Source organism: Cyanistes caeruleus, chromosome 6 (genome assembly GCF_971803275.1).
Source record: "Cyanistes caeruleus chromosome 6, bCyaCae1.hap1.1, whole genome shotgun sequence".
NCBI classification, from domain to species: Eukaryota; Metazoa; Chordata; class Aves; order Passeriformes; family Paridae; genus Cyanistes; species Cyanistes caeruleus.
The window spans coordinates 67,824,981-67,838,748 of record NC_141706.1 but is presented as its reverse complement, the minus strand read 5'-3'; the positions used below and the strand labels follow the sequence as shown (position 1 = coordinate 67,838,748).

Below are 13,768 nucleotides of genomic sequence, written 5' to 3'. Positions count from 1 at the left end.
GCACAGGCACCAACACCTGGCTGGGGCTTGGAAAGGAGGAACATTCCCTGCCTGGGACAGCCCCTCTCCAAGGAAGGCAGGGAGGGGCTCTGGAAATGGTCCTTTCCCGAAAGGAATGAAGAGTTTGTACATGTGGTTGTGTTTATCTCTGTAAGGGGAGGAGTTTCCAGCCCTGCAGAGAGGGAGAGAAAACAAGTGGCCAATGGGTTCTGTTTGGTTAGTGTGTAAAGTGCATTTCAGGGTGGGGTAAATCATCAGTTCCTGGAATGGTTTGGGTTGGAGGGACCTCAGATCCCACCCATCCCACCCCTGGATGTGCAGGGACAGCTCCCACTGTCCCAATGTCCAGCCCCAATGTCCAGCCTGGCCTTGGGCACTGCCAGGGATCCAGGGGCAGCCACAGCTGCTCTGGCAATTCCAGCCCAGCCAGCAATTCCCAATTCCCAATCTCCCATCCATCCCTGCCCTCTGGCACTGGGAACCTGATTTGGCACAGGATGAACTGGAGTCCTGTTGGCCAGACCTCAGTTACTGTAAAGGAAACTTGAAATATGGGGATGGTTTAATAGTGGAATATTTACCTGATTGCTGTAGTTGACACCTTTGCTGCTCCTGCTTCACATCCTGATCCTTCATCTCATCACACCTGACTGAAGCTCTCTAGGGCAGGGGACGCTGTCCAGTGGTGTTGGTGACCTGAGGGAGCAGCTGGAGCTGGGCTGGGGTTGGATGTCAGGAAAAATTCTTCCCCTGGAGGGTGGAATGAGCTCTGGAAAAGCTCCCCATGGAATGGGCACAGGAACGTTTGGGCAGCGCTGCCAGGGATGCCCAGGCTGGGATTGCTGGGGGGTCTGGGCAGGGATGATCCCTGTGGGTCCCTTCCAGCTCAGGATATTCCTTGATTTTCTGTCTTGGATGCAAGAAAATGAATTGTGTTTTTGATCTGGGAATGTAAAGCTGGCTGGTGTTCCCTGGACCGAGGACATTCCAGGAGCTGTGAGAGTCCAGCTTTTGTCCCTGGGCCATCCAGCAGTCAGGATCTGTGTGGGATGTTACCCTGGAACTGCCCTCAGCTCCCTCAGTAAGGAAAATGCATTTATCACACATAAATCTCAGGCAGTCAACTGGTTTCTGTACATGTCAAATATTAATTATTAATTCAGACATTCCTTTCAAATGAATTTGCTTAAAAATTAACTTTTGGAGTCATTGTGTGGCTGAAAGGATGCATGGAAGCAGATTAATGTTTAAGGCTGTTTTCCTGCCGGTATTTTTAGGGTCATGTTACAGAGAGATTGTCCAGGGCTGTGTCTAGACTCTGCTGATCAGATAAGATGTGAGTAAAACATCTGTGAGTTAATGTGTACTAAAAATAAAAGGCAGATAAGGCATATTGGCCTGAGGGGTTTGTCTGGCAGCCTCTGGGGATTCTCCATCCCTGGATGCACTCAGGTGTTCAAGGGCAGGTTGGAATATGGAATATTGCAGGGTGAAAGTTACCCCTGGGACACACAGACCCTGCAGGCTCTGACCCTGCTGCTGGAGGTGCCTTTGGTACCCAGAGGTTCCTTTTGGGGGAAAAAAGAGCATTTGGACATTTCACTGGACATTTAAGCTCTTTCACAAAGTTCCTGGGGATCTCCTCTAACTGCAGATGTGGAATTCTTCTCATTTCCATATTGATCTGATAACGGGAGAACTTGATAGCTGGGCTTTGCTGAGGTTCAAATGCCCTGGGAAATCAGATTTATGGAACAAAACCTCTTTGTTTTCCATCAATCAGAGGGACACAGAGGGTGGCCAGTCTGTGGGGCAAAGTGTCCCTTCCTTGGGTGTCCCTCTGGGACCTGAGCCCCCGTTTTTCTGGGAGAGATTTTGGGGAGATATTTGTCTTAGTGTGATGTTGGTTTCATTCTGGGAGAGCATTGCTGGTGCTGCTGGTGTTGGATTAGGAGCACCTTTGGTGTCATCCCAGCTCCACAGGGAGGGAATGTTTGCCTGTGATTCCAGGCTGGACAGGGCTAGGAGAAACCTGGGACAGAGGAAAACATCCCTGCCCATGGCAGGGGTGGGATGGGATTTATCCACCCAAAGCATTCCAGGATTCCACAATGGGTCACTCTCAAGGGCTGTGGTGGATGGATCCAGGTATTTTCCAACATTTGTGGAATTTAAAGGAATCTGAACCCATTTGAGAAATCCCTTTGCTCAGATCTGTTGTGTACTCCAGGGAAACATCTGGCAGCTTTGAGTTTGCTTTATTTCCCACCACCCCCAAGCCTGTGTTTAGTGAATTTGCAATGCTGTAATTATGATTTGTGTACAAGGAAGCAGAGTTTTCACTCCTGGAGCTGGGATGGGAACAGCTGAGCGAAGCTCTGCAGTCGTGGCAGTGTTGGAATTCACTCCTTCTGCACGTGTAGCTTTATCTGTATGGAAAAATGGGATGAAAGTTTATCCTGTGCCAGCTCCTAAGCAGAAAATTCCCTCTCTGCCAGCTGGAACCAGGCTGTGGTGATGTGAACAGGGAATGTTTCATTAAGGATCCGTGGATGGAATGATGTTTGGTGATTGCAGGAATGGGAATGCCAAGGTCTCATGTCTTTATCCCAACTTGTAATAACCTGCAATAAAGCACTTCAGCATTTTCCTGCTGTTCTTTCCCTCCTGTGTCCCTGGGAAGGGAGGGCAGAGTAAATACAGCCTGGGAATGATTTAAATCACCGATTTTACTAATTCAATCAGAAATTTATTTAAAGCATCACCTTGTCTTTGTTAGATATTGCTATTATTGAGATTTTCTCCCTACCTGTAGCCAGTTCTCAGTAAAAGCTGCTGGTGTTGCCAGGTACAGTTTTAGACTGAATCTGGAGTGTGTGGTTTGCAAGGAACTGTTCCATTCTGGGATTTTGGGGTTCTGTTGTCTATTTAAACACTTCCCCATCTAAAGCACATAATTCAAAAAGTCAATGCTTAATTTTTAATATTCAATTTTTAAAACAGTGCTATTTTCTACCAGTTTATTTTGGTGGAATTTTTTTTTTCCCTCTTTCAGTGGGAGTAGTTTTAACCTGTATTTTAGCTAGAACTGCAAAACAGCTACAATGCTTTGTAATGCTTAAAATGTTTGAGTATTGGGTAGGTGGGAAAGTCAAGCTCATGTGAGGATGTTTGTGCTGTTTGCACAGAGCAGTGCTTTCATGTCACACGTTTTTATTTTATTTATTTTGCTTTTATTTTTTATTTTTTTATTTATTTTATTTATTTTGCTTTTAATTTTATTTTACTTTTTTATTTTATTTTATTTATTCATTTTGCTTTTTTTTTCATTTTATTTATTTTGCTTTTATTTTTTATTTTAATTATTTATTTTACTTTTTTATTTATTTTATTTATATATTTTGCTTTTATTTTTTATTTTATTTATTTTGTTTTATTTATTTTGATTTTATTTTTTATTTTATTTATTTTATTTACTTATTTTGCTTTTTAATTTTTTTTATTTTATTTATTTATTTTGCTTTTATATTTTTATATTCTTTATTTTATATTATTTGTTTATTTTGCTTTTATATTTTGCTTTTATTTGTTTATTTTGCTTTTATATTTTTATTTTATTTTATTGATTTATTTTGCTTTTATAATTTTATTTTATATTTTATATTTTATATTTTATATTTTATATTTTATATTTTATATTTTATATTTTATTGTATTGTATTTTATTTTATTGATTTATTTTGCTTTTATAATTATATTTTATATTTTATATTTTATAGTATTGTATTTTATTGTATTGTATTGTATTTTATTGGTTTCTTTTGCCTTTCCCTACAGCTGGCTGCATCCAGTGATTTCCCTCCCTCCCCGAAGCTCCGTCCCTCGCAGGGAGTCCCGGGCAGTGAGGAGCTGTTTCTCAGCAGGAGCAGAGCTTGCAGACCTGCACTGCAGCCCAGTGTGGAGCTGAACCTGGAGCATTCTGTGCTCTCTGCTGGTGAGTGGGGCACAGGGACCTGCTGGAGCTGCCAGGGCACACCAGAGCTGGGGGTTCGGTGGCCAGAAGGCTCTGAAAGGCCTGGGCAAGACCAGACCTGAGTGGTTGTGTCCCCGTGGCCCTGGGCTCGCTCCTTGTCCCCTCTGGGAACTCCTGGTCCTGCCAAGTTTGCTCCCCTTCATTGTCACACACTCAGAGAGGGGATTGTTCTCCTGCCCCCCTGCAATTCCCAGCTGGAGCAGCGCCCTGGAACAGCAGCCAGTCCTTTTCCCTTTTTCCCTTTCCCTTTCTGAGGTTGCTTAGAGACTCTGGAATTAAGTACTCGGAGTGTATTTGAGTTTCACACTCTGAGCTACACACAGTCTGCATTCCCTGTGAAATATTACTGGATATTCTCTGGTGAAGTACTGATTTGCTTCTTTGTGTTCTCTTTTGGAAGGTGCTCTGGGCTCTCACCAGCCCCAGATTTCAGGGACACTTGGACACCCCCAGGCACGTGGGAAGAGTGGCAGTGTGGGCTCTGATCTGCAGTTTTTGGGATTAAATAACTGTCAGCAGGACAAAGGTATGTGACTTCTGCTGGTGGCCTAAAGCAGGACACGTCACTGTGGAGATGTCTCTTTGTTCCTTGGCTTCCCTAAGAAATGGAAACTGTTATGGAAGGTTGTTCAGTCCCTCTCCAGATGGAGAATGGCTCCTCCTTCCTGTGGGATTTAATTTGTGGCTGTTCATTTACAGCCCCACCTTTGATCTGTGTCAGGGTGTTGGAGAAAAGGTGCTGCTGTGGGAGGATCACAGCAGTGTTTGATCTACTTGCATCACTCTGTTTTTTAAATATAGTTCTCCAAAACATGCCTGAGAAATCATTTTAAGGCTGAAACTCACATTTGGAGGGGAATGCAATTTTCAGAATGAAGTTGGTTGATTTGTCTGCTTGCTTGGGCAAAGCCTTCAGGCTCTGACTGCCTAGTGGTGCATTATTTCATGGCAAATTATTCTTATGATAGATTATTTCATTGGAAATTATTTTTATGGTGCATTATTTCACTGGAAATCATTCTTACAGTGTATTATTTCATTATAAATTCTTATCACAAGACCGAGTTACCACAGGCACTGTTCTCTTTTCCTTTGCTCAGTTTGTTCCAGCCTCGGTTTTCCCAGCAAGACCCAGAGGAGTTTTTGCACTCAGGCAGAGCCCACCACGTCCTTCCAAGGTCCCAGTGCCAGCCAGGGCACCTTCATCCTGCCCTCCTTCCCCCTGTCATCCCCCAGGAACAGCCCCAAGCTGCTCTCTGCTCCTGCTGCCTCTCCAGGGAAGTCCCAGGAGGATCCCAGGAGCCTCTCCAGCTCCTGGCCCCTCAAAAGCTTCCAGGGGCTGCCTAAGCCTGGTTGCCAGAGGCAGCTGCTCAGCCAAAAGCCAGGAGACAGCACAGGTGGGAATGTTCTCAATGTGATAAAAAGGGATTTGGGGGTTGTATTTTGAGGGATTGATTTTTCAGTGGTCACAAAGTCCCCAGTGGCAGCTGAGAGGGAATTGGGCAGGTGCAGTGAGGCACTGGAGGGATTTATTGAGTTATTTACTTGTGGCTCCACTGCTCACATTGTTAGGTCCAATCTTAAGGCAGGAATCAGACAGCACACCAATGTGATGTGGAACTGAGACCTTTATTTTTTGCTCTTGCATTACTTATATAGTTTTTGCCAAGCATCTAAAAATAGAATACAAACTTATAGCTCTAGTTTATATAACACTGTTTTTGTTCTTCTCTAAACACGTTACTATCCTTATCTTAAAGCAAATTACTAGATGCTTGCAGACCTTTGTTTGATCCTTGTTCTTGCTCAATGAGCAGGAATACTTATCACCTTGTTTTCTTTGGCAGTTCACTGTTAGGGTCAGCATGCTCTGTAAAGAGGCTGCAAGCCAAGCACACCTGCAAAAGCCCTAACACACATCCCCACAGGCTTCTGTTCAAAAGAGGAGCCTTTGCATGTGTCATAAAGCAAAATATGCTGCAGCTTTGCTTTTCTTAATGTCTCAGGGAAAGGTCTGTCCTGCAGCTAAAATAAACCCCAAAATGGAGCACTTGCAGGGAAAGTCAGAGCAGAAATACCTGTTCATACCCCAGTTAACCCACGTGCAGGAGAAGGGTTACTTGGCCTTTTTGCCTCTTCATTTGAATCGTGGAATCCCAGAATGGTTTGGATTGGAAAAGACCTTCAAACTCATCCAGTTCCAACCCCTTGGGTTTTATATGCTTAATCTAAAAATACCTAAAAACAACCTAAACCTCTGGTTAGGTTAAACTGCTTCCTAATCGTTCAGGAGGTTTCTGAAACAAAGTTACAGTTTTGCACTGATTAAAGAAAATTGTTTGAATTTTCATTTTCACTGAGACCCATGTTTTTGTGCATATATAGAAAATTTCCAACTGAATGCTTTGGGAATTTCCTGCCCCTAGGCTGTGACTCTGCCTTGTATATGTATTTATCTAGCTTGCTCTATTGTTCTATTTATTATTTATTACTGTATTTATCACTTACCATATGTTTTCCATACACATTTTGATTTTTTTCTGGTTCTTTGGAGTCCCTCTCTTGTTACAGCAGTTTCCATGGAAGTTTGGGGATGTTTTTCTCTTAATGAAGGAAGTTAATTAGTTTTTAAAGGGACTAAGGGCATGTGCATGGACCTCATTGATCCTTGTGTGTCCCTTCCAGCTGAGGATATTTTGATTCTATATTGGTGTGCACATGCAGGAAACACTGATTTCTATTTTCCTAAAGGAAGGAGACACTAAAAGTGGAATAAATTGTTACCTCAGCCTGCACAAATGTATTTTAACACTCATTCCATGGCAGAAGGAGTTTTGTAGATACAGAGCTGAGAGGTGAAGTTTGTCCTTCACCTCTGTCCCTGACAGTCCTTGTGTGTTCCAGGAGACAGCCCGCTGGAGAAGCCTTCCCTGCAGCTGGAGAAGCCTTCCCTGCAGCTGGAGAAGCCTTCTCTGCAGCTGGAGAAGCCTTCTCTGCAGCTGGAGAAGCCCCCCCTGCAGCTGGAGAAACATTCCCTGCAGCTGGAGAAGCCCCCCCTGCAGCTGGAGAAACATTCCCTGCAGCTGGAGAAGCCTTCCCTGCAGCTGGAGAAGCCCCCCCTGCAGCTGGAGAAGCATTCCCTGCAGCTGGAGAAGCCCCCCCTGCAGCTGGAGAAGCCCCCCCTGCAGCTGGAGAAGCATTCCCTGCAGCTGGAGAAGCATTCCCTGCAGCTGGAGAAGCCCCCCCTGCAGCTGGAGAAGCATTCCCTGCAGCTGGAGAAGCATTCCCTGCAGCTGGAGAAGCCCCCCCTGCAGCTGGAGAAGCCCCCCCTGCAGCTGGAGAAGCATTCCCTGCAGCTGGAGAAGCATTCCCTGCAGCTGGAGAAGCCCCCCCTGCAGCTGGAGAAGCATTCCCTGCAGCTGGAGAAGCATTCCCTGCAGCTGGAGAAGCATTCCCTGCAGCTGGAGAAGCATTCCCTGCAGCTGGAGAAGCCCCCCCTGCAGCTGAGGGCTGGCCTGGGCAGGGTCTCGGGGCTGCGGGGGTCCCGGCCCGTGCCCCCCATCCCGCGCCTGCCCCGGGAGGGCAGCGAGGGCTCGGAGCTGCAGCTGGAGCCTGAGGAGGTGGACCAGGAAGAGGTGGGTGAAATGGAATTTTAACAGCAGTGCCTGGGAGAAACAAGGCTCACTCTAAAATTGGTGTTTTATAAAAGTTTGATGAGGGAAAAAAGGGACAGGATCCAGTGCTGGTGGTCAAAAGCACCATTAGCTTCAAGCAATCTCCTTATATTGCTTATATCACTTATATTACTTTTCATTACATTGGTTAAATGCATATTAATGAGGGTTATACATACTCAGACATTCCTGTGGGTTACATGTTCTGGGAATCCTTTTGTTTGGTTTTAACCTTTGCCTTGTCTGTGGATGAAATCAATACCTTTTATTTCTTCTTGAGGCTCCATCCTGATGTTTTGACACTTCCTGATAACTGGAGAGTCAGCAGTAAATTTTCTCTTGGTGTCCTGGTTCCTGTCATTATCTTCTCATTCAGATAAGACAGTCCACAAATACATTGAATCAATTCATTATCTGAGTTAGTTACACAAATAAAAGTATTTAGCAATACATAGTTGTTATTTTAATATGATGCAAAGGTCTAAGCTATAATAGTTATATTATATATATTCATATATTATACCTTACAGATATTTATATTATTTTTATATATTTATATTATTTATATTTCTACTCATATATTTATGTATTGTATATTACATTTATATTTCTGTATTAGTACTATAATATATAGTAAATATATATATTTTATATAAATTTAAATATATAAATATTTATACATTTAATATTTATATATAATATAAATATATAAATATATAAATTTCATATTTATAAGTATATATTTATATATATAAATATATAGTGAATATATAGTATTATATTTTATATTATAATATATAATATGTTAATATATTAATTATTAATAAATCATTAATTAATTATTATATTAATACTTAACTTATTATATTATATATAATATTATATAATATTATATAATATATGTTATATTATTTATTATAGATATTATATTTATTTATATATATTTATATATAATTATATATATTTATATATAATATATATAATGTTATATATATTATATATTGTATATAATATATATAATGTATAATATATAAATATATTTATATATATTATAGTATAATATTATAATATTTTTCTCACACTACCATTTGTATAAGCTACACTGCATACAAAAGCTGACAGATTAAACCATATCAAAAGGCAATTAAAAGAGATTACAAATTCTACTCTATCAGAATCTTGGTGATCAATAATAACTGGCAAAGGCCAGTGCATAAATACAAAGCCAATAACTCTACTGCCATTTATAACAATCCCCATCCCTGGAAGTGCCGGGGCTGGATGGGGTTTGGAGCACCCTGGGGTGCTGGAAGATGTCCCTGCCCATGGAGCAAGGTGAACTTCAAGGTTCCTTCCATCCCCAGCCAGTCTGGAATTCTCTGATTTCCTGGCTTTGCCTTTCTGCCTGCACCTTCCATCCTCTGCTTCCCACTGAAAGGAGCCTGGGGGGTTCAACAGAGGGAGAATTTCTGACATGGGAAATACTCAGCCGAGAGAGGGGAGAATGCTGCAGCGTAAAACTTCAGTAATTACAGCTTTTCCTGCTCGTTTGAGTAGGATCTCTGCTTGCTGGGCACTGATTGCATGATCCAGAGGAGGTTTAGATGGGATGTTGGGAATTGGGAATTGCTGGCTGGGCTGGAATTGCCAGAGCAGCTGTGGCTGCCCCTGGATCCCTGGCAGTGCCCAAGGCCAGGCTGGACATTGGGGCTGGACAGTGGGGCTGGACAGTGGGGCTGGACAGTGGGGCTGGACAGTGGGGCTGGACAGTGGGGCTGGACATTGGGGCTGGACAGTGGGGCTGGACAGTGGGGCTGGACACTGGGGTTGGACATTGAGACAGTGGGAGGTGTCCCTGCCATGGCAGGGCTGGGATGGGATGATCCTTAAGGTCCTTTCCAAGCCATTCCATGGTTCTGCTTCTAGGATGTGCAGGTTTGCTGGGATAAGCCTGAGGTCCTGCTGTGTGTGCTGGCAGCCATCAAACCCTTCCTTTAATCCCCTAAAAAGCAGGGAGCAGCTTTTGTGTTTTAGCAGGAATGTGTGCCCTGCTCGGGAAAGGGGAGCTGGGGTGCAGCGCTGCTGTCAGGTTGGGTCTGCTCACAGGATAATTATTCTTGTCAAATAAAACCAGGAGAGGGATCATTATAATCCCACAAACACCGTGTGAGAGGTGATCACACTGCCCTGTGCACCCCCTGGGCTGAGCTGAACACTCCAAAACAGATTTTATATTCCTGAAAGCAGTTTTTCCCTGGGCACTGAGTGTCCCCTGTCCTTTTTCCCCCTGTCCAGATGCAGAATTCCCTGCGCTCCCTGCGGAACAGCGCGGCCAAGAAGAGGGCAAAGCTGAGCAGCAGCATCGCCGACCTGGAGAGCCCCGACTCGGGGGTGAAACTGGAATTTTCCGGGGATTGCTCCTCCCAGGGCTCCTCCCCCGGAGCCGCTTCCACCGAGAGCGGAATTTCCAGCCAGGAATCGCCGGGCTCCCCCGTGGGCACGCTGCCCCCCAGGAGGAGAGTGATGTGAGTGTCACCTGAGCCTGCAGAGCCCTCACAGCCTCACTTAAACCAGGCACTCGCTGGTACATATTTTATATAGGCTTGCCTGATTTCTCTGTGTGAATTGTGTTCTTCTCTAAAAATACGAGAGCTGCTTAATCACTTTATTCTATTTTATTTTTTTTTTTCTGGTTTCTAACATGAAGCTGCAGAAGGCCAGGGCAGGGAGGCAGTGCCAGGGACAGTAAATATTTGATAAAGACTTTCCCTGGCACAGCAGGAACGTGACCAGAGTGAACAGGGGAGTGAGAAGGACAAGAGAGAAGAGGAAGGATAAGGTCAGGTTATTACAGCCTGGAAGTTGAATTTGGTTTGTTGAGAAGAGGAAGACAATGCAGATGTTTCTTATTGTGAATCAAGAGCTGGTTCCATTTATTCCTGAGAGATAATTGTGAATTTAAAATGCCTTCCCAGAGCTCTTCTAAATAGAAATTGGGTGGTGACAAATGCTCTGATTGTAAAGGGCAACAACCCAGGTGGTTATGAGCAGTATAAACTATTGTTTAATGAGATAAAAAGAGTTTTGAGGAATTTTGACAATTCTCCAGTCCAAACTCTCCTTTTCTGCTCTCAGAGCCCACGATGAAGCTCTTTGTAGCTCTGCTCTGAAGGTATTTTTGTGTGTACCAAAATCATATTTTATAGACTGACAGAATCCCAGAGTGGTTTGTGTTGGAAGGGACCTGAAATATCACCAAATTCCAGCCCTGCCATGAGCAGGGAACCTTCCTTAGAACTGACACAGAACTGCATCAACAGAAAGCAAAACAGGCAGCATGAAAGGGTTTGAGGCAGAAGGAGCCTGGAATGATTCACAAACAGAAGGTTTTCAGTTGTGCAGCACAGAATTAATTTATATTTACATCCATTCCCCGTGTGCATTACTACTGAATCACATTTTTTAAGATAATCTTTAAAATCCCACATTCAAATGCTGACATCCTTCAGAAGTCAAAGCAGTGGAGCCCTGGGTGGGCTGGTTTGGGCTAAGCCACGCTCTGAACATTGCCATGTCCATCATCCAGTGCTTAATATTTTACTGGGTCCTCAGTCAGAGGAGCTGTGAACCAGCCAGGAAGGGAGGGGACACGTGGCAGTCACCCTGAGCTGGGAGGAGTGACAGAGTCCATCCCAGGTGACACTGAAAGCCTTGGAGCACTCAAAAAATGCCAGGGAGTTTTGTGAGCACTGGCACAAACAGGCATTGTCTGTTCCCAAAACCTGTGGCAGGAATGGGGTTTTGGTGTGGCTGCTTTGGGAAGGGTTTGGTTTATCTGCTGCTAAAGTGCCGTGGGTGATGGGAGCTGGAAACAGGAATTAGGGATGTTCCTGGAGCATGGGCCTTCCCTTGCAGCCTCAAAGAGTCTTTAGTTGTGGGTATTGCACTGGCCCTGGGCTCCATCACCTCTCATATCCAGAGAATCATTTGTAATTTAAAAGAATTGAAAAGTTGTTCTTGTAGATAAGAGCATTTTCCTGGTGAATGTCTGTGGTGGACACTGAGCTGGGAGCAGCTCATCCCTGGAAGTGGCAGGAGGATTTGGTCACTCTCCTTGGCCAGGTTGGAACCAGCATTCTCACTCCCCAGGCCAAACAATTCCTTTATGGGTGTATCCTGAATTTAGTCCTAGTGTAAGGTTTCTTTAGGGTGTTCTTCATGATGGACCTGCTCATCAAATAATTCCCACTGAATTCTGTTTGTGCTCAGTGGGAATATTTGTGGGAATACTGGAAATATTATCATGGAGAGACTGAAATCCGTTGTTGTTTTTGGCTGGGCTTTGACAGCTGTGGAGAATTGCACCTATAAAATGTGTTTATCTGAACAGGTCAGACACTTTTCCAGCACTTGGCAGCAAATCCCACCCTGCAAAAGTATCTCCAGCAAGGCCCAGAGACGCAGAGGGGGCAGAGCATCACCCCAGCACAGGTGTGTTCCTGTCCATGCTCACCTCAGGGGCCAGAGTGCCCCTTGGTGGGGCTGTTCACGTAGCAAAGGGAACTTTCTGGGTGCTCTGGGGCCAAACTGGGATTTGAGGGTGCTCAGGTGAGGAGTTCCAGGCTTGCTCGTTTCCTGTTGGAATTGAGGTTAGGTGCTGCTGGAGTGCTCTCCCCTCCCAGGGCAGCACGGGTCCCTGGAACAGGCAGGGAACTGCTGGGTGGGATTATTTGTGTTTAACCAGTTTTGGTTCTGCTGGGTGGGGGAAAGGCCTTGTCCCCACTCCCTCTCCAGCTCTCCTGGAGCTCCTTCAGGCCCTGCAAGGGGCTCTGAGCTCTCCCTGGAGCCTTCCCTTCTCCAGGGGAACATTCCCAGCTCTCCCAGCCTGGCTCCAGGCTCGTGTCAGTGGGATGTGGACATCCTTCACATGGGTATTCAGCAGATCCTGTTGGCTTTGGTAACCTGGGAAAAGGGAAAGGGATCAGTTCAGACGTGGGGTGACATTTTAGGAGGATGAGGCACATCCCAAAACATAACCAGCACGATTTTCAGGGAGTGCTCTTTGTGCTTTCAGGCCCTGCAGAGTCAGTGCCTGGTTTTGCACCGAAGAACGATCTGGGGTTCACACCTGAAGATGTCGTTGCTGTTGTTGGTAAAGGTACCACAGACCCAAAATCATCCCCTGTGTGTGTCTGAGTTATGAAATGAGGGAAAATGTGCCTTTATGTAGAGTGGGAAAAGAACAAATGGATCTGCACACTGTTTTAGATTGTTCACAATCCCCAGTTCAGTGGGAATACAAAGAATTACGTTTGAAGGCGTTGCGGTTCCTGGATAGACAATTCTGCTCATGGCATCCCTGGAATGAGATGTTTGCTGTCCCTTCCACCCCAGAGCAGTGTGTGACCCCGTGTTCTGCCCTCCAGGTGTTTTTGGGAGCGCTCCTGCCCCAGCTCCCAGCCAGTCCATGCCCTGTGTGGCCAATGGGGACAGCCAGGCTGCCAGGGAGGGAGCAGAGGCAGCCCCAGGGAGAAGCTTCCAGCAGAACAGCACTTCCCATTCCCACTGCCATGCAGGGAATGAAGGAGAGGTAAGCACTGCACAGCCTGCTGCCTTCTCATCCTGGTGGGGTGGGGTGAGTGCAGCCCTGCTCAGTCACACTGAGTTTGGGCATGATTGGAACAGCCAAAGCCATCGAGCTACTGCTCCTGGTTTTCCTTTTGGGGCCACCTGGATGGCAAATGGATGTGCCAGGAGCTTCCCACCAGGCTCAAATCCCTGGAGAAGGGCTGCAGGAAGGAGGGGAGCTGGGAAATGCCCTCCCTGACTCCCACAGCACGTGCAGGTGTGGAAGGAGGGATTGGCTGTGTTGGATCAGGTCTTGTTTTCCCCAGGGATGAATTAATCCAGCTCCAATCAGAAGTTTTTCTTAAAAGGAAAACTCTTCTTGAATATTTGCCCATAATCTGGTTTCTGAGGAGTGGTGCTGTTTGTTAAATACTATTTACAAATGTAAATGGAGCAAGATTTATCTGAGTGAAGTGTGATACAAAGTCAAAAA

The 13,768-nt window shown here is 45.0% G+C and overlaps 1 protein-coding gene across 4 annotated transcripts in view; it reads left to right on the top strand.

The window, feature by feature from the left end:
* The window catches only part of TOGARAM1 (TOG array regulator of axonemal microtubules 1), a 33,622-nt gene that overhangs the window by 2,734 nt on the left and 17,120 nt on the right, over positions 1 to 13,768 (top strand). For 3 of the 4 annotated variants that reach the window (XR_015287983.1, XM_086892906.1, XM_086892908.1), the window contains exons 2-9: positions 3,838 to 3,994; positions 4,434 to 4,559; positions 5,134 to 5,430; positions 6,938 to 7,668; positions 10,003 to 10,232; positions 12,098 to 12,198; positions 12,782 to 12,865; positions 13,134 to 13,297. Coding sequence is in view for 3 of the 4 variants with exons in the window: in XM_086892906.1 (XP_086749032.1) it covers positions 3,838 to 3,994; positions 4,434 to 4,559; positions 5,134 to 5,430; positions 6,938 to 7,668; positions 10,003 to 10,232; positions 12,098 to 12,198; positions 12,782 to 12,865; positions 13,134 to 13,297 (1,890 nt within the window). In the remaining variant the exon portion in view is untranslated. The remainder of the gene's footprint in view (positions 1 to 3,837; positions 3,995 to 4,433; positions 4,560 to 5,133; positions 5,431 to 6,937; positions 7,669 to 10,002; positions 10,233 to 12,097; positions 12,199 to 12,781; positions 12,866 to 13,133; positions 13,298 to 13,768) is intronic. The other variant, XM_086892907.1, reaches the window with a different exon arrangement.